This window comes from Delphinapterus leucas, chromosome 15, assembly GCF_059928025.1.
Source record: "Delphinapterus leucas isolate spDelLeu-1000000601 "Yukka" chromosome 15, BTC_Dleu_Yukka2, whole genome shotgun sequence".
NCBI lineage: Eukaryota > Metazoa > Chordata > Mammalia > Artiodactyla > Monodontidae > Delphinapterus > Delphinapterus leucas.
The window spans coordinates 21,307,051-21,333,065 of NC_143143.1; the positions used below are offsets into that span (position 1 = coordinate 21,307,051).

The window sequence follows — 26,015 nt, forward strand, 5'->3', positions numbered from 1 at the left end:
TGGGCCCGTGAGCCATGGCCACTGAGCCTGCGCGTCCGGAGCCTGTGCTCCACAACGGGAGAGGCCACAACAGTGAGAGGCCCGCGTACCGCAGGAAAAAAAAAAAAAAATTGGTGTGAGATGGCTTCCTGACAGTAGAGTTGAAGCCCCTGGATCCAGCCATACCTTAATTCCACCCTTGACCTTCTCAGTCATGGGAGTCAATTCCATTCTTGTTCAAGCCACTTTGAGTTGGGTTTTCTGTCACTTGTAACTGGATTAACTCTGATTAATTTGATCCAGATATGTTGGATCTGAGGAAGGACCCAAGTCAATCACTTGAAGATGAGCTGTATAATTGTCTGGCTCCTCAGGGCTCATGGAGGCAGATGCAGAAGATTACAAAAGGGCCAGAGCTCACAAGGCAAAGATAGGGAGGAGACCTCCAAGGACGAACATCTCCTGAATGGAAGTGAGGGTCACAGGGATACAGTGAATCTCCCCATCTCCCTTTAATGTCAGTCCATCCCATCACACACTATAGATCACTCCAGTGTCAAGAAAAAGTATTGGCAAAGATTGCGAAACGCTGAAATGGAATTCTACTTTTCACGTGGCTGTTGTCTCTCCATCCCTCAGGTCTGTTTAAATGCTACCTGCTCAGAGAAGACTTCCTGGATTCCCCCATCCCAAGTAGCTTCCCTCCCCACTATTTCCATGAGCACCTTGTCCATTTTCTGCTTATCACTTATCAAAATTTATTAAATGTTTCACCTTGATCACTCAACTTTTCGTCTGTATCACCCAGTAGAATCTCCAAAGACAAAGACCATATCCAGCTAGTTCACTCCTGCATCCCTAGTACCTGATACAATGCCTGGCCCATATTAGGGTACTTTGGGAATAATAAGTACTTTTTGAATGAATGAATGAACATCTGAGTGAGTGAGCTATAGACGTTGTAGGCAATATATGCTCCTTCGAAATGGCATCAGACTATTGCCGTCATGTGATGGATTGGCTTCAGAGAGATTTCCCACGTCTCTGCAAATTGGACTGGTCAGTGTCTTCATGAAGTTTCCCCTCAATGATTACAAAGCTCACAGGTACTGTAAGTGAATTTCAGTAACACAATGTTTAGATTTAAATGTGTTTGAATGGCAATGTACATCCAAAATAATAATAGCTAATATTTATTGAATGCTTACTGTATGCCAACACTGTTTTGACCATTTACGCATACTATCTCATCTAATCCTCACAACAACCCTAGGAAGTAAGTATTAATATTATCTCTATTTCACAGATGAGGAGACTGAGGCACAGAGAGGTTAAGTAACTATGCCAAGGTTACACAGCTAGTAGATAATGGTTCTAGGATTACAACCTGGGCAGTCTGACTTCAGAGCCAGTGAAGATGTTTGGGGATGAAGGAAAGATGGAGATTCAAGTTAGCTTTTGAACTTTTCTTATTAAGTCTTCATAATCAGGTTTCATTCATTGACTCATGGCAATCTGTGCCCCCCAACCATCAGGCATGCCCATTTTAAAATGAAAGTGCAAAAAATACAATTCAAATAAAATTACTTTGAAGATGTGATATTAAATTGTCCTTGCGACTGGAACCTGGAAAATGCAAGCTCAGCCTGCACGGTGATAAGCTACAACATATTTCCTTGAGTGACTGGAGCACTGTATCTGTAATGATTCCAAGACAATTAATACCAGCACTTTTAGGCAATATTAACCACTGAAAAGTGAATAGCTGTAAGATTTCAATCTCTCTGTTCATCCCTCTGGCTTCTATAATAGTTTTTTTTCCCTTTATATTGGTTTTTAAGCTGAATTATCTGTTAATGTAGTTCCGCCAGGTCTGACTATTAACCTAGAAACATGCATTTAAGCATTTGATCGGGAGCTAAAGTTGAGGAACTGACTGCAAATGATATTTGCAAATGTTGATTTCCATATCCTCTTCAAACATATTGATAAATCTCACTGCCATCCATGGGAACTGAAAATTGGTAAAACAGAAAGAGATGCTCTGGTTTCTAAGTTGGATATATTTTTCTGTTTTCTCCCAGACTGCGAATAATATTGGAAATGTGATGTGGCACTTCTCAAACCAGTCAAAACCAGTTTTAGTGTCACGGAACCCCAGGATTGTAGAACGTCAGAGTAGAAGGAACTGCAGACTTGGGGGTCCAACCCCCTCACCTTGCAAATGTGGAAGATGTTAAACTACCAGAGAGGGAGTGTGACAATGACAATATGCTGATGAAGACAACTAATTTTTGTTGACTACTATGTCGCAGGCATCGTTCACCATATTTAACATGTATTAACTCACTTAATCCTTATGGCCAGGACCTCCATGTTACCTAACTCCAGAGGGGCACAATTCACACCAGGTTCTCTTTGAATGGTGCCACCCAGAGTCATGTGACATGGCAATCCTGATTACAAAAAGCTCATGAGAGTAGGGGTCATGCCTTGGTTTTGCTTGCCCAGAGTCCATTCTCCCTTTGATAACACCATGCTTTTCCTTTGGTGAACCACCTGTGCTCATTTCCTCTTGCTGCTGTAACAAATTACCACAAACTTAGTGGCCTGAAACAACACGGATATATTCTTTTACAGTTCTGGGGGTCTCAAGTCCTAAAATGGGTCAGCATGATGTGTTTGTTCTGGAGGCTCTAGAGAGAATTCATTTCCCTGCCTGTTTTAGCTTCTAGAGTCTGCCTGAATTCCTTGACTCAGAGTCCCATCTTCCATCTTCAAAACCAGCAGCACTGCACCTTCAGATCTCTCAGTGTGTCCCTTGTCCCTCTGCTTCCACTGTCACATTGTCTTCTGTATCTGTGGTCCTTTCTAAGGACCCTTGTGATTACGTTGGGCGCACCAGGATCATCTCCCATCTCAAGGTCCTTAACCTAATCACATCTGCAAAGTCCCTTTGGCCACATAAGGTAACATAGTCACAGGCTCCAGGGATGAGGATGTAGACATCTTTGGGGATCGTTATGACACATGCGTTCCCCGTCCTCAGTACATATGGTCCTGGTGAGATGGATTCCACTCCCTGGTGCATGCCTGGCCAACCCACATATTCTAATCCTGACCAGATAGCTTAGGGCCGGGCAATTGCATGTTCGGAGTCAATGCTGGGGCTGTTTCAAAAATGAATGAGAAAGGGGCACTTTTTTCTGGGGTTGCTAATTACGTGATACGTAAGCCTAGCGCTGAAAACAACAGCTGAGGGAGGGCTGCCTGAGAATGAAGTTAACACAGAGCAACTAAGGCTCTCCTTTCTAGCAACACAGTGGATTAACTTCCCTCCCAACTGAAACAATTAAATTCTGGACAGAACTTCTTCTTTAGCCTGTGAAGAATTAACTGACACAGGGATCACCCTCTCACCATGAAGTGTGAACAAAGTATATGAAACAACTGTATTTAGACACTGGACAGCAGGGAGCACAGGCCTATAATCCTGGGAGAAGGAAGACAAATCAGGTGAGCCCCACAATTGCCCTTGCTCTCTGCCCAGAGGCAGCTTCCAGGCTATGGAGCAGGAAAGGGAACCCAAAAAAGCCCAGCGGTCAGGCTGAGTTGAGGATACAGAGATCCAAGTTCAGAGAGGCCAGGGATACGATAATTTGTTGGGCAAAGTACTGGAGAGGAAGAAACTGCACAGAGAGAGAGAGAGAGAGCTCCAGAAATCTGCAGAGAGGTCTTCTCAAGTCTGGCTGAGTGCTGGTCGCATGCAAGGAATGAAACTCCACATAAATATCAAAAAAGGCATAGAAAGCCGTAGACTGAACAATTCTCAAGCTCACATGGAGCTGGAAAGAGTTCACATTCCCACCAGCCAGAGAGAAGAGGTCTTGAAATACACGGAGCATTGGATAGAGTCCTCAGAAGAATCATGTCTCAGTGATGGGGATAAATTAACCACAGAATAAAGTTCAGTCTAGACTCACCCTTATAATGCTCAAAGGGAAGCCTCAAAATGACCATACTGATCTAAAAGTAATTTAAGTGTATGCCAGAACAAAGCCCAATACTCTTTAAAGGAGTACCACTAAATTGGGTGGGTGCTCAAAGACGTAAAATTTACAATGCCCATCAGCCCGCCAAAATTACTAGACTTGCAAATAAGAAAATATGACCCATAACTATGGGGAAAATTAGCTAACAGAAAGAGTCTCAGAAATGACAATTATGATGGAATTAGCCGGAAAGGTTTTTAAAGCTACTATTATAAATACTATTAAGTATGTTCTAGGACGTAAAGGAAAATATACACAAAATTAAGACAGAAGTGGAATATTTGAAAGGTCCAGCAACATCTACTTACCTGTCCTGGGGTCCACTCTGTCTGCTGGCTGAGGGAAGCCACAGTGTCGATGGAGCTGAGATCCAACTGCTCAAGCTCGCTCTCAGTAAGAGCCAGAACGATGCGCCCCAGGGAGACGAGATGGTACTCTCTCCAGTACGAAGGCGTGTCCCAAACCTTCAGGTGAGAAGAAAAGCCAGATTAGACTATTATTTTTTTAACAGACAAAAGACATGAACAGGAAATTCACAAAAGAAGAAATAAACATATGGGAAAAGTTCAGTCTCAGGCATAATTAAAGAAATGTATGTTAACAACAATCAAAGAATACTAAATTGGCTGAGCATTGGACAAGGAGTAAAGAGAACTGGAAAGATATGGGGTACAGGATACCCCCATTTGCTGGTGTTGAGAATGTAAATCGGTACATGCTTTTTAGAGGGGAATCTGGCTACATGCATCAAAAGCTTTTAAAATATTTAAACTCTTTGACTCAGAAATTCCATCTCTGGGAATCTAGCCTAAGTAAATAATAAGACAAGTGGCCAAAGAAATATGTATAAATATGCACCTTGAGGCCTTAAAAAAATAAACAATCTAAAAGTCTACCAACTGGTTAAATAAATAAATAAAAACCAGCCATAAAGTATTATATAGCTATTTAAAATACTGATACAGATTTATATTTCTGATATATAAAAATATGCAGTATACACTGTTGGTGTGGACAGCAAGCTATTGAATAGCAGGTGACCGTGATGCTATATTTTGTAGCATGTATACGTATGTATGAAATATATAAATATATTTTACACACATACACAGAAGTCTGGGAAGCTTCAGATGACCATACCAAAATATTAACACGCACTTACCTCTGGGTAAAAGATTATGACTGATTTTCTTCTTTATTATTTTCTGACTTTTCTACAATAAACTTGGATTACTCATATAAAAAAATAGAGTTGTTATTTTAAGGAATTTAATATCTTAACCCCACAAGGGTAACTATACAGTCCACAACCATCCTAATAGCTGAAACAAGCGATCTTTATAAAGATGGCAAATTACTTCTAGTCATCTTTTTATTCCTTTCTGCTCTGTTTTCAGGTGAATTTGCAACAGATTCTGAGAAAACCTCCTGCAAGCAGCAGTGGGGTTCTCCGAGTGGAGAAAGAAAAGGCACAGTTCCTGGAAACCACCTCAGTCAGAAGCACCAGAGCATCCACGGAATTTGATTTACTGAGCCTACCTTAGATGCCAAGACACATCTCATTCCCGGCCAGAACCCTAAGAGGGAGGAGCTAGAAATCTCTCCGGTGCGGAGATCACAACTATGGCTCTGAACTGATGCAGTGAGATTTCAACAAGATGACCCAAGTGAAAGTGAAAGACAGGGGTCTGTGCACAGCAGGGCTGGGACCCTGTGTTGGGTTTCCCTCTGTGAGTGCCTCCTCCCTGAGATGGGCTTCACCTGTACTGCCTTCTCCTTCAGGGTCCTCAGCTGAGCTGGGCTGAAGCTCCTGACGGCCCCCAGCAGCTCCACGCTCCTGAGGAACGCATCCTCCCCCAGGCAGAGCAGGCCCTCGGGGGCCCAGCAGGCGTTGGCTTCGGCCAACTTGATGATGTCATTGGAGGAGGGAGCCGAGACTCCATGGCAACCTGAGGAATGGGCGACATGGGGAAGGAACAGAGGAAAGAGAATTTCAGGAAATGTGAGTCTGTTTCTTTATTGAAATGAGTAATGTTGTTCTCCAATCGGATTTATCCATGAGAAATAGCGTAGGGTAGAAACTGAGCTCAGGGACTCAGGGACCAGTTTGAATCCCACTTGTGCCATTTCTTCCGAATGAAATCATGGAAATGCCAACTTTTTGCAAAGCCACAAGCACACACACAGTAGGAGCTTTGCATCATTATGACTGGACTGCTAATGGCCTTAAGGGCAATAGGAGGTGGTGGTGAACAGTTCTGGCTTTAGATTCAAATCCAAAGCTATTTAAGCCCTCTGTGCCTCAGATTCCTAGTCTATAAAATGAGTATAAAATTACCTCATAGAATTTTTGCGAGGACTAAATGTGTTATTATTTATAAAGCACTTAGAACAGTGCCAGGTATACAGTAAGTACTCAATACATGTTAGCCATTTTTATTATGCTACCTCCCATAGCCACCCCATGCATTTGAGTTTGCAACCCAGAGTTAAGGCTTCCAGAATTATAAGGAAGTGGCGCTCCTATCTAAGTGTGGAAAGGGAAGATGATTTGCCCTCCATAAAAATCTTGGTGGAGGCTATGGCCTTCCCATCCCAGGACAGAGGAGAAATGGGTCTCTTACATTTTCCTTGGCAACAGGAGAAACCCATCCATATCAGTCCTGAGTAAGCTGAACCATACCTAGTCAAACCACTTTCTCAGCAACACACAAATGAGATATTGTCTTTGCTGGCCCAGATGTGCCCAACCTGAGAGAAAACCTTTGCCTTAAGAGCAATCCTGGGTTTCTTATCTTAGGAGCTGACGACCCCTGATGCTGACAGACTCACCAGAGCCACCCGGGGCTGGGCATTTCCCAAGCCTCGTGGCCATGCCCCTTTCACTGCATCTTAAATGGAAATTCACTGGACTCTAATCAAGAGGCAGAACTGGACCAGGTCAAAGGTACATGTCTGGTCCTCAAACATCTTTATCACAACTCACTTGGAGGAGACAAAAGACCCATCTCTCCTAGACTCCCTTTGCCCCACTTTCCAATGAAAGCAGGATTCAGTGAAAGTACAGAATTAGAGAACAGAATGGTTTAAAAGTACAGCAGAGACTTGGTCTTATCACTTCCTGGGGCTTAGAATAGGGCCTGACACATAGTAGGTATTCAGGAAATATTCATTGAATGAATCAACACACACAAAAATTAACTAAAATGAAAGCAAGTAGTAATTCTGCTAATCCATTAATGACTATGAGCACAGCAGTAATTTATACCCAGAACCAACTAAAGAAAACTCCAATTAAGCACTGGAGCTAAGCGCATCCTCCCCCCAAGGGCGGAAAGTCTTACTTTCACGTATCCACAGGCAGAGAGTAGGAGCACGGCGATATGACAACCGGACTGCTGGGCAGCGAGGACCGTACGGGCTAGTGGTGAACATCTCCTGCTTTGGGTTCAATTCCAAGAGCTGCCGTTGACTAACTCTGAGACTTTGGCCAAATCTCTTAATCCCTCTAAACCTCATGCTCCTTTGTTAAATGGGAGAAAGCATACTGCCCACCCCATAGGCAGAGGTGAGGACGAGACAATGCACGGAGAGGCGACGACCCAAGGTGAACATCAGACCGATCACGACATTTCCGTGCTCGATGCCGCCATGAAACCCCACCTTCGGGTCTCGTTTACAAGGAGATAAGACCCCACTCCAGCCACACTGCCCCTCATTCCTCCTTCCTTCCCAACTCCTGCCACGCTCCTTCTGCCCAGAAGACTCTACCTCCAGGTCCCCACTGGGCCCACTCCCACACTGCCTTGAGTCTTCCCTCAAACGTCACCTTAGTGAGCCCTTCCTTAACTGTGTTCTCCTTTCAAATTACAGCCCCACATCCCACGCTCCCTGACTCCTGTCCTTTGCTTTATTTTCCTTCTTGATACTCTTCACACGACATACTACGTACTTCACTTATGTCTGTAATTTATTGTCTGGCTACCCCCAACCCCATCTGAAAGTAAGCTCTATGAGGGCAGGGGTTTTTGTTTTGTTCACACAGTCAGTGCTCAAAAATTATTTGTTGCAGGAAAGAAAGTAAGCACAGATTACTTTTATTATTACAATTATTCTCGGGTCTGGTTAACTTTGTCCCCTCCTACCTGGCACAAGTCTGCACTCTAATACTTACTGAGCATTTCCTACATGCCAGGCACTGTTGTGTACATGTTTATAGGTTTAAAACCCACCAACCTTCACGATAATCTAATGAGGTAGGGATTTTCATTATCCCCATTTTACCGAGGACAAAACCCAAGGCACAGAGAGGTTAAAGAGCTTACCCAAAGTCACACAGCCCATAAGTGGCAGCCCTGGGATCCAAATCCAGTCAGCCTGGCCCCAGCACGGCAATTCATAGCCACACAGCCATTTTGGTCCTTAAATCAATTGTTTTGAAATGTTTGTTCCACATGTTCACCCATTAAACCTACTGGCCTGCGTAAGGAATACAAGATGTGATTCCAAATCACTTTACAAAGATGTAATTCTGGACTTCCCTGGTGGCTCAGTGGTTAAGAATCCACCTGCCAATGTAGGGGACATGGGTTCGATCCCTGGCCCAGGAAGATCCCACATGCCCAAGAGCAACTAAGCTCGTGCGCCACAACTACTGAGCCTGCGCTCTAGAGCCCGTGCTCTGCAGCAAGAGAAGCCCACACACCACAAGAAGAGTATCCCCTGCTTGCCTCAACTAGAGAGAGCCCATGCACAGCAATGAAGACCCAACAAGCAAAAAAAAAAAAAAAAAAAAACAGATGTAATTCTATGCCCTGTGGATTTTTGCTACTCTACTGCTTTGCAAACATTGCACCCAGTCCCCTGGACAAGGAGTCCTCTTGAAGCCAGGGACTTAACCAAAACACTGCTGCCATGACAACGGCCTCAGATACCCCCAGAAACACTCACCAGGGCTGCGGTCAGAGGTGGGGCTCTCCTCACTGCTGTTCCGAACAGATTCAAAGACAGCCTGGAGGAATTCTTTGGGGGGTAAAGTCCCAGCCATCTTGGAAGCTGTTTGCTGAAGGATGTCAGGAAACTGTGCAGGGCAGCGAAGATGAAAGAGGAGGAATGAATAATAATTAAAGCACATGAAACACAGACTTAAATCAGAGTGTAAACTGGAACACTGCTTCACTGCCTCCATTGCTTTTTTTTCTTTATGCAGGCATACGTCGTTTCATTGCACTTCACTTTACTGCACTTGTAGATACTGCATTTTTTATATATTGAAGGTTTGTGGCGACTCTGTGATAAGCAAATCTATTGGCACCATTTTGCCAACAACATTTGCTCATTTCATGTCTCTGTGTCACATTTTGGTAATTCTCACAATATTTCAAACTTTTTCATTATTACTATATTTGTTATGGTGATCTGTGATCTGTGATCCCTGATCCTTGACATTACTATTGTAATTGGGGCACCACAAACCGTGCCCATATAAAACAGTGAACTTGATCAATAAATGTAGTGTGTGTTCTGACTGCTCTACCAATAGGCTGTTCCCATCTCTCTCCCTCTCCTCATGGCTCACTGTTCCAAGACACAACTATATTAAAATTAGGTCAGTTAATAACCCTACAATGGCCTTTAAGTGTTCAAGTGAAAGGAATAGTCACAAGGCTCCCATTTTAAATTAAAATTAAAATGATTAGGCTTCGTGAGAAAAGCTTGTCAAAAGCTGAGACAGGCTGAAAGCTAGGCCTCTTGCACCAAACAGTTAGCCAAACTGTGCATGCAAATGAAAAGTTCTTGAAGGAAATTAGAAGTGCTACTCCAGTGAACACACAAATGATAAGAAAGCGAAACAGCCTTATTGATGATATGGAGAAAGTTTTAGTGGTCTGGATAGAAGATCAAACCAATCACAACCTTCCCTTAAGCCAAAGCCTAATCCAGAGCAAAACCCAACTCTCTGCAATTCTATGAAGGCTGAGAGAGACAAGAAAGCTGCAGGAAAAAAGTTTGAAGCTAGCAGAAGTTGTTTCGTGAGGCTTAAGAAAAGAAGCCATCTCTATAACATGAAAGTTCAAGATGAAGCAGCAAGTGCTGATGTAGAAGCTGCAGCGAGTTATCCAGAAGATATAACTCAGATAATTAACAAAGATGGCTACAGTAAACAGCCTTATATTGGAAAAAGATACCATCTAGGACTTTCATAGCTACAGAGGAGAAGTCAATGCCTGGCTTCAAAGGACTGGTTGATTCTCTCATTAGGGGCTAATTCAGTTGGTGACTTTAAGTTGAAGCCAACGCTCATTTACCATCCCCAAAATCCTAGGGCCCTTAAGAATTATGCTAAATCTACTCTGCCTGTGCTCTATAACTGGAACAGTAACGCCTGGATGACAGCACATCTGTTTACAACATGGTTTACTGAATATTTTAAGCCCACTATCGAGACCTACTGCTCAGACAAAAAAGATTCTTTTCAAAATATTACTGCTCATTGACAATGCACCTGGTCACCCAAGAGCTCTGATGGAGATGTCCAATGAGATTGATGTTGTTTTCACGCCTTCTAACGCAATATCCATTCTGTAGCCCATGGATCAAGGAATAATTTTCACTTTCCAGTCTTATTATTTAAGGAATACATTTCTTAAGACTATAGCTGCCATAGATAATGATTCCTCTGATGGATCTGGGCAAAGTAAATTGAAAACCTCTTGGGAAGGATTAACCATTCTAGATGCCATTAAGAACATCTGTGATTCATGGGAAGAGGTCAAAACATCAATATTAACAGAAGTTTGGAAGAAGTTGATTTCAACCCCCATGGATGACTTTGAGGGGTTCAAGACATCGGTGGAGGAAGTAACTGCAGATGTGGTAGAAATAGCAAGAGAACTAGAAACAGAAGTGAAGCCTAAAGATGTGACTGAATTTCTGCAATCTCATAAAACTTTAATGGGTAAGGAGTTGCTTCTTACGGATGAGCAAAGAAAGTGGTTTCTTGAGATGGAACTGCTCCTGGTGAAGATTGTTGAAATGAGAACAAATGATTTAGAATATTACATAATCATAACTTAGTTGATAAAGCAGCAGCAGGGTTTGAGAGGATTGACTCCAGTCGTGAAAGCAGTTCTGCTCTGGGTAAAATGCTATCAAACAGCATTGCATGCTGCAGAGGAATCATTAGTGAAAGGAAGTCACTTGATGCATCAAACTTCACTGTCCTATCTTAGGAAATTGACACAGCCACCCCAGCAAGCACCACCCTGATCAGACAGCAGCCATCAACATCGAGACAAGAGCCTCCACTGGCAAAAGGTTACACCTCACTGAAGGCTCAGATGATGGTTAGCATTTTTTTAGCAATAAAGTATTTTTTAATTAATGTATTTACATTGTTTTTTTAGACATAATGCTATCGCACACTAACAGACTACAGTATAGTGTACACATAACCTTCATATGCACTTGGAAACCAAAAAACTCATGTGACTTGATTTATTGCAATATTCACTTTATTGCAGTGGTCGGTAACCCAACCCATAATATCTCCGAGGTATGCTTGTAGCAGCTTCTCATGTAAATTTAATCCCTAGCCCAACTAGTCTCTACAAAGAATCATAGAAAATGATACCCAATCTCAGTACTAATCCAATACATGTTCAATAACATAAGTATATATTGTTTTTCACCCATCAGATTGTCAATAATAAAATAAAGTGATAATACCTAATGCTGGCCAAGATGTAGGAAATATGCATACTTATTTCTCTGTGGGACTGTCAGATGGTGCATCATTACCATCTGATAATATCTATAAAATGTATGTATGCCTATGTCTTTTGGGGTTGGTACTGTTTGTTAATTTTTGTTAAAATTTATATCTATAAAAGGAGGAGGAAAGAGTTATCTCTGAGTTCTAGGAGAAGACTAGCAACGAGGGGGCCTCTGGTTGCCCTGGAGAAGGTGCCATTTCTCATCTAGAGCTGATGCACTTTGTCAAGCTCAGGGTACTATTGGTAATCTATCCAAGAGTCTAGAGAATTCATCAAACACTTCCCTATAGCAGTGTGTCTCTGCGTCCCAGTCACCAAAAGAGTGTGCCCCAAAGGTCCTGGGTTTTATAGTTCCTCCTTCTTCTAATCTTCAGAATCTGAGTCACAGTCTAAGCCAGTAGTTCCCAGCCCAGGCTGTAGGTGAGAAGCACCTGGGAAATCCACAGACACCTGGGCCCTGCCCTAGAGATTCTGAGACCATTGGTCTGGGGTGGGGTCCATGTGTCTGTCCCTTTTAGAATTTCCCCAGTGATTCCCACGTGCAGCTAAGGTCACGAGCAAAACTGCTCTAAGATAAATAGTTAACTTCTAAAGAGCAAATTTCACAGCAGAGTATTTTCCATTTTGTATTTTCAAAGGGAGAACATGTAAAGGCAGGAGGAAGATTTTCCAGAAAGGATGCAGAAGAATCTGGGAACAGCAACTGCTGTTGAGGAGAGAAGCTAGGAACCTAGAAATGTGGGGCGAGAAACTTCTCATCCTATAGCCTTTGGTATAGTTGGGATTTTCTAACCAGGAGCATGTATTACTTGTTCTACTAAACATTTCAGGCATTAAAACAAAAAGTAGAGAGAATAATACAACAAAGCACCCATGTGCCCAGAACCCAGCTTAAGAAATAAAACATCACAAATATAATTGATAGCTCCCTCCCTCACCCTTGGCCTCCCTCCTTCCCCAGAAGTAACTGTCACCCTGAATTTGATATTTGATAATTAACCATTCTCATGTACTTTTAAAGTTCTCTTACATATGGCATTGTTTTGCATGTGTTTAAAATTAACTAGTATTTATTTACTTCATATCCTACTGTACATATTTTTTTGCAACTTCCATACACTGTGTTTCTGAGATTTAACCATGTTGATACAAGTCTTTTTCGATTTCAAAAGCTGATTTTTTAAAAAAGATTAGATAAGCATCTAAGATATATGCAGCTGCTGCTTACGACTCTAGGTTTAGACACCCCAGGAGGTGATTTTACCATGACTGGACACTGGAATGTTGCTGTGCATGTGTGAACCTGGGTGACGTGCCAGGTGCTCAGGCCCCCTGAGCGTGTATGACAACATACATCTTGCGTGTGTGAGTACAGGGGTGAGGGTGTATGGATGTGCTTTGTGGTTGATCTAACTCTTGTTCAGCAAACATCCCCTCTTACCCCACCCTCCGCCTGCATGGAGGAGACTTCCTGTCCCACTGAGGTGGGCTTGCTCATGAGACTTCCTTTGGCCGATAGAAAGTGACAGCCGGCCATTTTCCAGCCCAGGCCTTAAGGAGAACTGCACTTTGCACTCCCTTTTCTAGAGTTTCAGACTTTGACTGTGAGAAGAATACGCTCCAGGTAGCCTAGCCCTAGAGGCAAACTCAGTGTCCCAGATCCACAGACCAGTCAGCAAGAAATAAATGCTTCTTGTTGCATGCCAGTGAGATTGTGTGGCTTTGTTACACAGCAGAAGATGACTAGTACGTGCTCATCTGGCATGCCTCTTGGCCTTGTCTAACTCTTGGAGAGTTACTCCAAGTAGAGTGTTACCCCCAAAGGCAGTGCTCAATAAAGATTTGGTTTTGGATTAAATATGTTTGCCCATGTGATTGCACACACTGGACACACATATGCGTGCGCATATGGCGCTGGTGGGTGTAAGCCCTCGAACAGGCGTGCATGTGGGAAGCACACAGATAGCAGAGTGGCAGCTAAATGACAGCTCCCAGCCTGTGCACATCTGCCTGGAGGCCAAGTGAAAGACCCTGAGCTCGTTTAGCGGCTGCCTCACTCCCTTTCCCTGAACCTTGGGCATCCTGGAGTGGAGCTGGAAACACCTGAGCTCTTTGAGGCAGGCAGGAAGTTTCCAGAAAAACAAACTGGCAGCAAACCCAAGGGAATATAACTAGCCACACTTTCTCTCCCCTTCAAACTCCTTCAGCCTTCTAAAGATACAACGCAGAGGTACCTTTGTGGCAACAGAGCTTAATTCATCTCCTGAGAAAAGTACTAGAAAGGGTCCCAAATCCTTTGTAGTCTCAGCTGTCCAGTTCTGGGGGAGTCTAAGGAGAGATAATAATAAACAGTAAATGGAAAAATCACGCGCTTGTCCTTGTCCCCCAGCATCTTTTTCTTTTAGGAAAAGATTATCTTTATACCTGGAGAGGCTGTCAATCACTTGGTCCCACGTCCCTAACCAAGAAAATAGACATGTGATGCAAACGGACCAATCAGAGTCATCCCTGGCAATTGTGATGGAACTACTAGAGAAGCTCTCTCTTTCTTCTGGCATCTCTAGCAGTAAAAAGGATACTGGAGGCCATTCCTCTCACCAAATGGAGAAAATAAAGGCCACAACCAAGAATACAGAGCTGAGAGATGGGAGGAACACATTCCTGATGACATCATTTGAGCCCCTGGATCCAGCCATGCCTGAAGTCCCATCCATTTCTAAACTCAGTTAACTCCCATGTTTTAGTGTGAATTGAGCTACTGAATTTCCGTCATTTGCATCAGAGTGTTTCCTTCCTCCCTTTTCTCAACAGAACAGTAAAGATATATTGGCTCCTTTTAAATTACCGTAACGGTCTCCTCCTATAGCAAGATGAAATTTCCTCTCGAGCCTGGCAGAATAATAACAGCACTGACACAGGATCCACTGTTGTTCTTACGGAGACCTCAAATGTCTACGGGGAAGTGCCTCACACTAGGATATCTCTAAAGGAGGTCTGCCCAGTTAGCAATGATAACCCTTCTCCTAGGACCAAGGCAAACCACCCCCGGCCAAAAAGCCTCCTCTTAACTCTTTGATTTAACGATATTACCCCAATAGACTGTAAGTTCCATGAGGGCAGGAGCCACACTTAATAATAACCACTGTATCTTCATTCCTAGTCAAAATGCTGTCGTCACATACTCAGTACTACATGCCAGGCACTGTTCTAAGTGCTTTAACACTTAATGCATTAACTCAGCTAATCATCACAACAGCCCTGTGGGGACTCTCACTGTCCCCATCCTACAGATGCAAAAATAAAGTGCAAAAGACTGAGTATCTTTTCCCAGATCACACAGACAGTAGACGGTAGAAAAATTTAACCCAAGGAGTCAAGCTCCCAAGTCCCAGCTCTTAAACTCTATATAATAGTAAGTGTCTGGGACACAGTAATTACTCCAAAAACATTTGTTGTCTAACCGTTGACCGATATCTAGGCCCTACTCAAATATCTGACCTAACTTCAGAAAACTCTGCATGGGAAAGAACAGCTGTCTTCCCCCAGGGACTTCTCACTCACCCAGAGCTGACGGTGCCTCGATTATCTGCATTAGTATCATTGGTGGTGGTGTTTCACAACAAAAATAATAATAACACCTCCACGCATTTGTAAAGTGCCATGTTTTTGAAACCCTTTCCCTTTCCACAAGCCAAGAGGTATTGGTGACAACCACATGAGGCCTGTAGAACAGCTATCATTCTCACTTTACAGGGAATCTGAGGCCAAAAGAAAAAAGATCATGTTTCCAGAATAAATCTAAGTGTCTAACCTCATCCTAAGTTAGAGACTCCGCCCTGAGGCAGGAGAGCCAGGGCCGGGTGCCCCTTCGCCAGCCCCCCTACCCCAGCCCTGGAGCCGAGCCCGGGCCCTCCTCACCCGTGCTGTTCCAAGAGCCTGAGCCTCACTGCCACCTTCTGCTGGGGGCTGAGGTCCAGGCAGTCTCTGAGGCTGTGCAGGGCAGTGGCCCAGGCCCTGGGGGACACCCCACGGTGGATGACGGCTGCTGGCAAGTGACAGAGCAAGTTTCCCAGGATGTCCACGGTGAACTCGTCAGCAACGGAGTCATTCTGAAACCAACACGCGGAGCTGGTGGAAAGGTCCAGTGGGGCTCAAGATCGTGATCCCGTAAAACACTCCCCGACCCCAAACCTCGTCAAGGTTCCAGGATCTGAATCGCCTACCCTGCCATGGACCTGTAGAGAAGGCACGGGGCCTAATTTTACCCCAGGGGTGCCGGCCCCAGAAGTCTGGGGGACCCCACGGGGGGCGGGTGTGGGTGGAAGACGTACATCGTGAGCATTCACTCAGTGAGGCTGTGGTCAGCGTCACTGTGATTGCTCTGAGGATACCTCAGAGTTCAGTAACCATTATAACGATAGTACTGCAATAATAAAAACAGCGCTTCCAAGTCTGTACGGCCCTTGAAAGCCTCCAGAGCTCTTTCTCAAAATGACAAAAATAGCTAACATTTATCGAGTGCTTACTATGTGCCAGGCACTGTTCTAAGTATTTCCATGCCTTAATCCATTCATCTTCAAAGTAACCTTAAGGGGTAAGTACTAAAAAAAAAAAAAAAAAAGAGGTAAGTACTAATATCACCCACTTTTTCAAGATAAAGAAACTGTCACCTCTGCCCATTGGGCCTTTGCATTAAACAATATATTACCTATTTCATGTCCTCAATACTCCATGAGTAAAGTGCTATAGCACCCATCTTACAGATGAGGAGACCAAGGCTCGGGAAGGCGAACTGACCTGTCCAAAGCCACCTAACCAGGCAGTGGCAGAGGTGTGTCTAGAACCCAGACTCTGTGTGCTGTGCTCCTTCCTGTCCTCCAGAGTGGCCTCTCAACATTCAGGCCCCAGAATGGCAGTCCCCAGAACCAGTAGCCAAGAGTGTTCTACCCAGCGCTTTCAGAGCCCACAAGTCAGACTTGTGGCCATCACATCAGACTTGAGAGCCCAGCCAGATCCCCTGAGGGCTCCCCAGGATGGCCACAGATACCTGGAGGGGAAGGGACACCAGTGAAAGTGTCACCCAGGAAGAGTTTCCTTACCAGGCACTGCTGTACTTTCTTGAGGACTGAATTCTTTTTGTGGGAATCTAAAACCAAGGAGTCCAACTGACTCTTCCCCAGGCTGATCAGAAAGGGTACACACTGGGAGGCTGGGACAGAAGCCAGGTAGCGAGCCCTGGAGAGAGATGGAGAGAATGAGGGAAGGAAAACAGTGGCTGCTCTGTATTTGTCCCTGAAATCAGGGTCTGTATATGCCCAAGAGCTTATCACAGGGGTGTTCCTTAAATGCTGGTTCTCCCCAGAGATGTTCTGTCTCCTTTGGGCAGGTAGCAAGCCTCCCACCCATCATTTTCCTAATTTGTGGGTGGGAAACAAACTTTGCATAATGCTCTTCTCCTACAGGTGGGAAACAAGCTTCCCATCATGCCCTTCTTCCATGACCCAGCAGCACTGAACAGAGAACAGGATCTCCATAAACAGAGCTTGGCTGGTGGACTGGTTGAGGGGAGATGAGGAGAAAGGAAATGAAAAGGTAGAAGAAGAAAGAGACAAAGAGAAGAGAGAATAAAACACAAAGTGGAGGGAAAAGGATGAGAAGGAGAGAGTGGAGAAAGTAAGAGAAATGACTCCCAGTTCTGTCAACCCCAGTCCAGAACTCTCCTCCAAGCTCTTGACCGTATATTCTCAACAGGAGCGATATCATCCCCGTGGGGAGAAACTGGTTCAGGGAGAGGGAGGGATGGGGGCAGGGAATCTTAGTTATTACAATGATTTGTGATCCGCCAAAGCTCAACCCTACTCAACAAAATCTTACTCCTTGTAATTTCTCTCATTAGGGAGAAATTAAGTTTTTCCCCTTCGGGAGGCAATAATGAAATAAAGGTTGAGAAAGACTGCTCTGGAGCCATGTGGCATCATGGCCACCTGACTGTTCCCAAAGCAAATTCAACCTCCTCCCCCAAACATGTTCTGCCTCCTCTCTGCCATCCCAGACTCCTTTGTCTCTTTATCCCCAAATCTGTCCTTGCTAGCATCTTAATATTACTCAAATCTGTTCTCGCCTCTCCAGTCCTAGTATCACCATCTTATTTATTTCTTCATTCATTCATTTGGCAGATATATACAGAGCATCTGTTGCATGCCAACCACTGTGCTGGGCACCAGCTACCACCATGAACAAGACATGAGGGGAAGGTCCCTGCTTTTGGGATGCTGTAGGGGGAAGAAACACAGAAACCAGTTAATAAAACAGATCATTTCAGCTAGTGATGAATGTAAGGAAGAAAATTAAATGGCTCTATAATGCAGAATGATATGGGAACAGCCAGGAGAGCCCCTCTGAAGGCAGTACTATTTGAGCTGAGACATGGATGTGTGGAAGAAGACAGCCATGCCAAGGTCAAGTTTACAGAAATAAGTTTCCACTGTCTCTCTCCTTCCAGCCAGGCCCCCTGCACTCCATCCTCTATATGGACAGTAGTGATGATCTCTCCCAGAATACAAGTAAAACACCCCAAGGCGTCACACAAGCCCTCCCTGATCTTTCTGCCCTTCTCATTTGAGCCCCTGGATCCAGCCATGCCTGAAGTCCATCCCTGGACTCTCCTGAATCCAAAATTACCTTTTATTGCCTAAGCCAGTTTGAGTCAAGGTTCTGTCACTTTCAACCAAATATCAACTTGATATTACAATTGGCTTCATGCTTGTCTGTTTTTCCTCCATGAGATTGTAAGCTCTTATAAGGGGAGAATTTACTTATCTCTGAGAGCTTAGTATGTAGTAAGCACTCAATAAATATTTTTAATTCAATGAAGACAATGGCAGCAAGAGAAGGGAGAGGGAAATAAAGAGGAAAAGAGAGAAACAGTGTCTAGACCATATTTAAAAAGCAGGGCTGCCCCCCATGCCTGAACACCCACACATACCAGGAGAAATCCCCACTGCTTCCGTCAGCCCTGATTCCCCTGGAGCCTGGACACAGCTGTGAGGCCAGCCCAGATGTGACCTGCTTCACTGGCACTCACTCATTCAGGCTCAGGTTGCTTTGGCTTTGGTTTTTAAATAACAAGAAAAAGCAGAAGAGTCCGTCTAAAATATCAACGTGAGGCTCAGAATTTAAATCCTGATTCTCAAGGACTTAACTGTCGAAGGCACTGTCCACTTGCCCCTGTTTCCTCACCAACACCCAGGGAGAGAGAATCACTTTGGCTTTGGTGACACATGCCAATCTTACTGAGCCAGAAAGGGAGACTGATGTTCACTTACGGGAGTGTAGCCAACAGGAAGGGTGGCATAGAGGACCTGGAAACTTCCCAGTATTTCCACGCCAAACAATTAATCTAAAAGATTAAAGCAGTTCCAGGAATTTAGTCCAATAATAACAAGGGCAAACACAGATTGTGCTTTCGGTGTGTCAGGCACTGTTCTAAGTGCTTTACATACGTTCACTTATTAAACAGAACACCCTACAGTGTAGGTAACACTACTGCACCCAATTTATGGATGAAGAAACTGAGGCGATAATAAGATGCACACAAAAATTTAAGTCTGAGAATGCTCACCACAGTTTTATTTATAACTGCAAGCAGTGAGATGTAACCTTGATATACATCCGTAGGGGACTGGTTAAGTAAATTATGGTATAGCCATACAATGGAATACTATGCAACTACTTTGTTTCCATACGGTAGATTTATGCGTGGGTGTGTGTGGGTGTGTGGGTGTGTGTGTGTGTGTGCACGCACGCATGCACATTATATACATTTAAACAGAACACTGTGTATGGTATGAGCTCGTTTGTGTGTCTTAAATTACATGTAGATATGTTCTATATATATGAAAACTTCTCCAAGTCAATAGCAAACTTTCTCTGTAGTTATTCCTGGAGCAGGGATTCTCAGCCTCAGCACTACTGACATTTTGGACAGTGGAACTCTGCGTTGCAGGAGCGGTCCTCTGCGTTAGGGGGTGTTAAGTAGCATCCCTGGCCTCTACTTGCTAGGTGCCAGTAGCATCTCCCCCAGGTGTGACAACCAGCGGTGTCTCCAGATATGGCCAAATGGTCCCCTGTTGAAACCATGCTCTAGGAGAAACTTTACTTTCTCTCTGTTGTTTTGTTTTATAATAATGTGCTTTCAGCAAAAAGATAAACAATCAAGGCAAATTTTCTAATTAACTGGCATTTGAAGGTTCTGAGAACTGGGCAAAATCAGGTAAGGAGCTTTATTGGGACAACTCTTCCTGTTTGAACGTGTAGGTCTTCCTCAAAGCTGGACTGAACTCCATCCATTGCATCAGTTTGATGAGTGGAAGGAGACAGCCACGCCAAGGTCCAGGTTTCAGAAATAACCTGCTTCCCACCCTACCTGGGCAAGGCTTTTAATATAGTTCAGTGGTTCTCACCAGGGAACCATTAGAAATGAAAAATATCAGGCTTCACCCCAGAAACCCCAGGGAACCTCTGCAAGTGGGGCTCTGCAATCTCTGGTTTTTTAACAGTTTTATTGAGGTATAATCAATATACAAAGAACCGCACATATTTAATGCATACACTTTGATGAGTTGGGCATATGCAAACATCTGTGATACCACCACCACAATCAAGGTAATAGGCATGGCCAACAGCTCCCAACGTGTCCTCCTGTCCCTTTGCTTTGGTTTTTGTGGACAGAGCACATAACTTGAGAGCAACCCTCTTAGCGAATTGTGAAATGCAGATACCAAATCGTTAACTGCAGGTGTTGTGTTGTACAGCACATCTCCACAACTTATTCATCCACCAAAACTGAAACGTTATACCCAGTGGGCAAGCCTTCCAGGCAATGCTGATGCAAGCTCGAGTTTGAGAACCACTGACAGAATGAACAATCTGAGGGGATGACAGGCTTCATTAAAAATTTGCCTGTTCCTCTAATGATCTCAAAGGATTATACACCCGGCTTTTCCCTTCCTGGCTCTCGGGAAGAAAAGTCATTGTTTGGAAACTTTTCATTCAGATCTGAAATGCACCAGGCCACCTGCTCACCCTCTCAGACCCTGTACAGCCGACCGTTTGCACTCCAAGTCCAAAGCTGCCCCCAAGGCCCGCTTTTACTTACTTAGATACAGTGAAAGTCAGTCACTGCCTCTGGTCTCCCCAAAGGGTTAAAGAGTCTCCTTAACTATTTGGAAAATGAAGTTTTAAATGAAAACTTAAATTCTCCTAGAGGACTATTTCCATTCTAGGCTACCACTGGAAAGGGTATGAAAGTTAGATGAGGGTATGACCTGCAGGCCCAGGAAAGCATAATTGTGGACATGCAAAACGGTATCCCTTCCAAGTGAATTTTGGGGTTCAAATCTGGGTATAGAATAGCCAATCTACTGAAACTCTGGCTGTAGAGACATAGGTATGTGGAGCTTTTAAAAAAGAAATTGGAGAAAACCTGGCTCAGTATTTGGCCCCATATCATCACTTACATCAGTATGATCCTGGCACAAGTACCTTAAAACGCCACAGTTAATTCACCCAGCGACCGGGTAGGGAGAGAGAATTAGAAACAAGGAAGTGCTTCGAGGGTACCTGATACGGTGAAAGCAGAGAGAAGTTGTTCTCAAAATACTGGAAATGAGCCAGAAAGGAGTCCACGCTCATGGCCTCAATGTGGGAGCACATCACACCTTTGACCAGCTGCCCTGCGCTACAGAACAAAACAGGGACCCAGGAGAAAAGGGGAGTAGGGAAGAGGAAAGAAGGAGCGAGCAAAGGCAGATCTGATCTGACACCAGCTGCAGGCAGGACTGTCCAACTCTCCCTCCTGGGAAATAGGCTCCGCGGGAGGGAGACTCCAGAGGGCTCGTCAGCCCCAGGCTTACCTCAAGAGCTCCTCGGGCCTCCTGGTTGTCTTTGACAGAAGCTCAAACAGGAACAAGGCCTGAGGGAAGAGAATGATTGCCATGGGGGTGGAGCACTCACCTACCGTGACGAGTCCTATGCTCCCATTTTACAGATGGGAAAATGGAGGCTTTGTTACTTACCCAGAACCACACAATTGCTAAGCGGCAGAGCTGGGACTTGAGCTGGTGTCAGGTAATTGCAGAGTCCATGCTGTCACACCCCAGGTGACCTGGCGCTCCAGGAGGTGAATGAGGAGCAAAGCCAGGGCAGCAAGCCTGGAAGTTTACTTCCTGTGCTCTAAGAAGCTGCTGCCCAGTTGAGGACCCCGTAGAGCCCCTATTTTCATGCCCACCTGCTGTTTCTGAGCACACGGCATCCCAGAAAACAAAACGGACGGATGAATAGACCAGGATGGGCTAGAAAGTTCCAACAGTAAAGTAAGTCCTGCTCACAACAGCGCTCCCCTCAAGCCCTCCCAGGTGGGCCCCCAGGAGAGCAAGGCCTCGTAGGCAGGGGGGTCATTTGTTTCAAGAACGTAATTTTACAGAACACCTAACGTGCATATACAATCAAATACGACATTCATCTATTTTATAGACTCTGAAACTTTGAACATAATTCCCTAAACAGAATAAATTATGAGCTGGCATTAGGCGGAGGCATCGGTGACATGACAGCTGAGCCCAGGAGAAAGGAGCAGCAGGGGAGGTAAGTTCCAGGCACTCTGTGTGTGGCCCCAGAGATTTCCTCAGGCACAGGATCAAGTTCCAGGGTCCCCCCATCATCTCCGCCATCTCAGGAAATGGCACCTCCATCAACTCAGTTGCTGAGACAAAAATATCTTGAAAGCATACGTGGCAGGACATATTTTCCAAAGTGATCGCATATTTTCTGCCTAATATGCTCTTCTAGAAGCTTCTGGAGCCACTCCCCCATCAAGAGATGGAGTCTGCTTGTAGCTGGAGGTGGGTGGCGTGGTGGGGAGCTTGCGACAGCCTCAACAGACAGAGCGCAGCAGAAGTGATGCTATGTGACTTCCAAGGTCACCAAAGATGACAGCTTCTCCCAGCTCTCTCTCGGGACACACACCTTGGGAGCCCTGAACCACCCCTATAAGGCCAGCTGCGCAAAGCCACCATTCTGGACAGTATCCGACACCTAGAAAGGCCGTAACAAATTACCACAAACCTGGTGGCCTAAAGCAATGGAAATTTATTCTCTGGAGGCCAGAGGTCCAAAACCAAGGTGTCGGCAAACTAGGTTTCTTCTGAAGGCTCTTGGGGAGAATCTTCCCCCACCTCTTCCAGCTTCTGGTGGCTTCTGCTTGGCTTGTGGCTGCACACCTCCAGTCTCTGACTCCGTCTTCACGTGGCCTTCTCCTCTGTGTGTTTCAAGTCTGTCTTCTCTTCTGCTGTCTGCGTTTTCCGCTCTTATAAGGACACTTGTCATTGGATTTAGGGCCCATTCAGATAATCAAGGAGGATCTCATCTTGAGACCTTAATTAAATCTTCAAAGACCCTTTTTTCCAAGTAAGGTCACATTCCCACCCACAGGTTTTGGGTGGACATAACTTTTCGGGGGGTACCGTTCAACCCACTACATGGAGAGACCACACCCAAACAGAGACACCCCCAGCTGTTTGAGTCTCCCCAGCCCAGACGTCAGACACATGAATGAGACGCCAGGCCCAGCCACCAGCTGAATCCAACTTTGTGAACAGCCCTAAGCAAGAGCCTTGGGAACCATGGAAGTAAATAAAATAATTGCTACCCCACTGAACCTGGCGCTGGTGGGTAACCAGCGACAGATCACGGGCACATAAGGCCTGGTGCCTCCCCTCTGTCACACCCGCATCCAATCCGACAGCCAATTCTGTCGCTGTTAACTTTCAGACTGTATCCAGAATCTGACCATTGGCCACCACCTGCATTGCCAACACCTGGTCCAGGCCACTGTACACAGTAGCCTCTTAACTGGTCCCTTTGTTTCCTCCCTGCTCTCCTCAACTCAGTCCCCACGCAGCAGCCAGAGTGATTCTTCGAAAACCAAAGTCAGATCCTGTCCCTTCTTAGACACCCCTCAGCTCCCTTTCTTGCCCAGGGTAGAAGGCAGTCCTCACAGCGGCCACTCCACAACCTCTCTGAGCTCAGCGAGGTCACCTGTCTAAACAGCTCACCCCCTAAAAGGCCTGGCCCTCCCCCTGGTTTACTTCCTCCTTAGTGCTCAGCAGCAGCATCTGTCACCTAACAGGGCACACGTTTAATTGCTGACCTTCCGCACTGTCTCCCTCGCTAGGATGGAAGCCCCCTGAAGGCAGGGACTTCCCTCTGTTTTGTTCGCTTCTGTGTCTCCAGCACCATGCACAGCGCCTGGGGGGCAGCGGCTCCACAAACACTGACGAGTGAGGGAATGAAAAGCAAGTCAGGGGAAGTTCCAAGGCCGCAAGTCGGCCTCCACAGCACAACCCTCCCCAGGAGGCCCCAGTGATACCTGCGCTTATGTACAGTGCACTGCCCAGCATGACTCTCATGAGAAATGATCCCCGTTTTGCACAGGAGAAAACTGAGGCCGCGGGAGGAGAAGCAGTGACCCCAAAGTTAATAAACAGCAGCCCCGGAATTCACGCTCGGGTCTCGTCTAACTTAACACTACGCTATTCTATCTCCTGAGTTTAATCACAAGAAATAAGTTTCTTTTACCAAATTAACCTTAGAACAGACCTTTCCCACAAGACAGTCAGAAACCCAGGCACCACCTCTGGGAGTCACAGTCGTACCTGACTCCGCCGGAGCTCCTTCTCTTTCAGGACTGTGGAGTTGAATCCAGGTTCCCTCCATAAATCAAAGAGAGACACTTCCTTAAAGAAAGCCCCTTGTATTTCCACAATGCCCGAGGCGGTATCTCCTGCTTCCATCACCTGTCAAAAGTGAGAAGAAACATAATAACGATCTTGCAGAAGGTACATGGAGCATTGGGTGAGGGCCAGGCACTCTCTCTAGTGCTTCACTGGCAATAAAATCCATCGGGTCTGCTCAGCAACACAAGGAGGTGGAGATGATCCTTATCCCCATTTTACAGATAAGAAAACCGAGGCTTAACGAGTAAGGCTGAAAGTCAATACATGAGATTTAAGCCCAAGTCTGTCTTATTCCAAAACCCACACTCTTTAATTTAACCATAGGCGTGACAGCTATCTGCAAGGTGTTGGTTGAAATTAGGCTGAACCCTTTGGGTTGGTTTCTTAACAGATTGTACAATAGGACCTGGCAGGTCTGATAGAATAGGATGCCCAGAAGACCCACTGTAAGTGAGAAAGAGGAATATGGACATGGCTTCAGAGCATGAAAGGAGGGGCGTTCAGAAGCAGTAGGGGGATTCAGGATTCATTTTCACATTTGAAAACCAAACTCCTAAAACATTATTACAGCAAGAAACCTAACTGAAGAAGTCTTCCAGATTTGACTGGCTGGGGAGAGCACCAGGGTCTGGAGAGAATAAGGCACAACCCCCAGAGGCTACTTCTGAAAAGGAGAGAAGGTGGGCGTCAGGGGAAGGCATTCTCCAGGTTCAGAACAGCCCCACCTAAAGACAAAGACCACTCCCAAAGCCCCAAAACCACATGCTCTGTGAGCCCCGGGGCTGCGGACCAGACATTTTCCTCTCACCTTGCTCAAGACACCGTGCTGCTGGGCAGGTGACAAGTCGGACACGTGCAGGGAGATGGCGCTTCTCAGGAGCTGCACGAGGTCCCTGCGGTCCATGGCGTGGAAGGCCTGGGTGCCCACCCCAGCCAGTAGCACGCCCATCTGGCTGACATTGTAGAAGGACAGCACCTGGGGGCACCGGCCAGGGAGGATGAGGCCCAGCTCCGGGCCTCCACCACTCGGACGTTTACTAGGCCCTACTGCAGGCCAAGTATCCAGACGGCTGCTGGGGCACCACCATGACCAAGACACAAGCTGCCCTCCCAGATCCTCCTTCCTTCCATCAGGAAAGAGAGTTAAGTATCAAAACACAAGACACCAGCAACTGTACCACTGGGGGAATCACTATGCCACCTGAGGCCACAGCACAACTAGCAATGTGCCATCCATGTGCCACAGCTGACCAGGCGATGGGCTTTTCTGTGTGTAATCTGAACTAGCTGACAAGATTTAAATATTGGAGGAATCTTATAAAAATCCATATTAGAATTTCTGCTTTATTAAAAAAAAAATCTGAACATCAGGCGATACTGGGCCCACGTTGGCAACAATGGGCAAGAACCTTCGG

General features: G+C 45.4%; 1 protein-coding gene across 1 annotated transcript in view; it reads right to left on the reverse strand.

Annotated features, from left to right (window-relative positions):
- OTOA (otoancorin) overlaps positions 1–26,015 on the reverse strand; it is a 64,479-nt gene that overhangs the window by 11,910 nt on the left and 26,554 nt on the right. The window contains exons 13-23 of the mRNA XM_022588558.2: positions 25,409–25,576; positions 24,520–24,660; positions 21,721–21,779; positions 21,428–21,545; positions 19,132–19,205; positions 16,906–17,041; positions 15,725–15,915; positions 14,041–14,134; positions 8,982–9,111; positions 5,793–5,980; positions 4,340–4,495 (exon numbers count right to left, since the gene is read on the reverse strand). Coding sequence (XP_022444266.2) covers positions 4,340–4,495; positions 5,793–5,980; positions 8,982–9,111; positions 14,041–14,134; positions 15,725–15,915; positions 16,906–17,041; positions 19,132–19,205; positions 21,428–21,545; positions 21,721–21,779; positions 24,520–24,660; positions 25,409–25,576 — 1,455 coding nt within the window. The remainder of the gene's footprint in view (positions 1–4,339; positions 4,496–5,792; positions 5,981–8,981; positions 9,112–14,040; positions 14,135–15,724; positions 15,916–16,905; positions 17,042–19,131; positions 19,206–21,427; positions 21,546–21,720; positions 21,780–24,519; positions 24,661–25,408; positions 25,577–26,015) is intronic.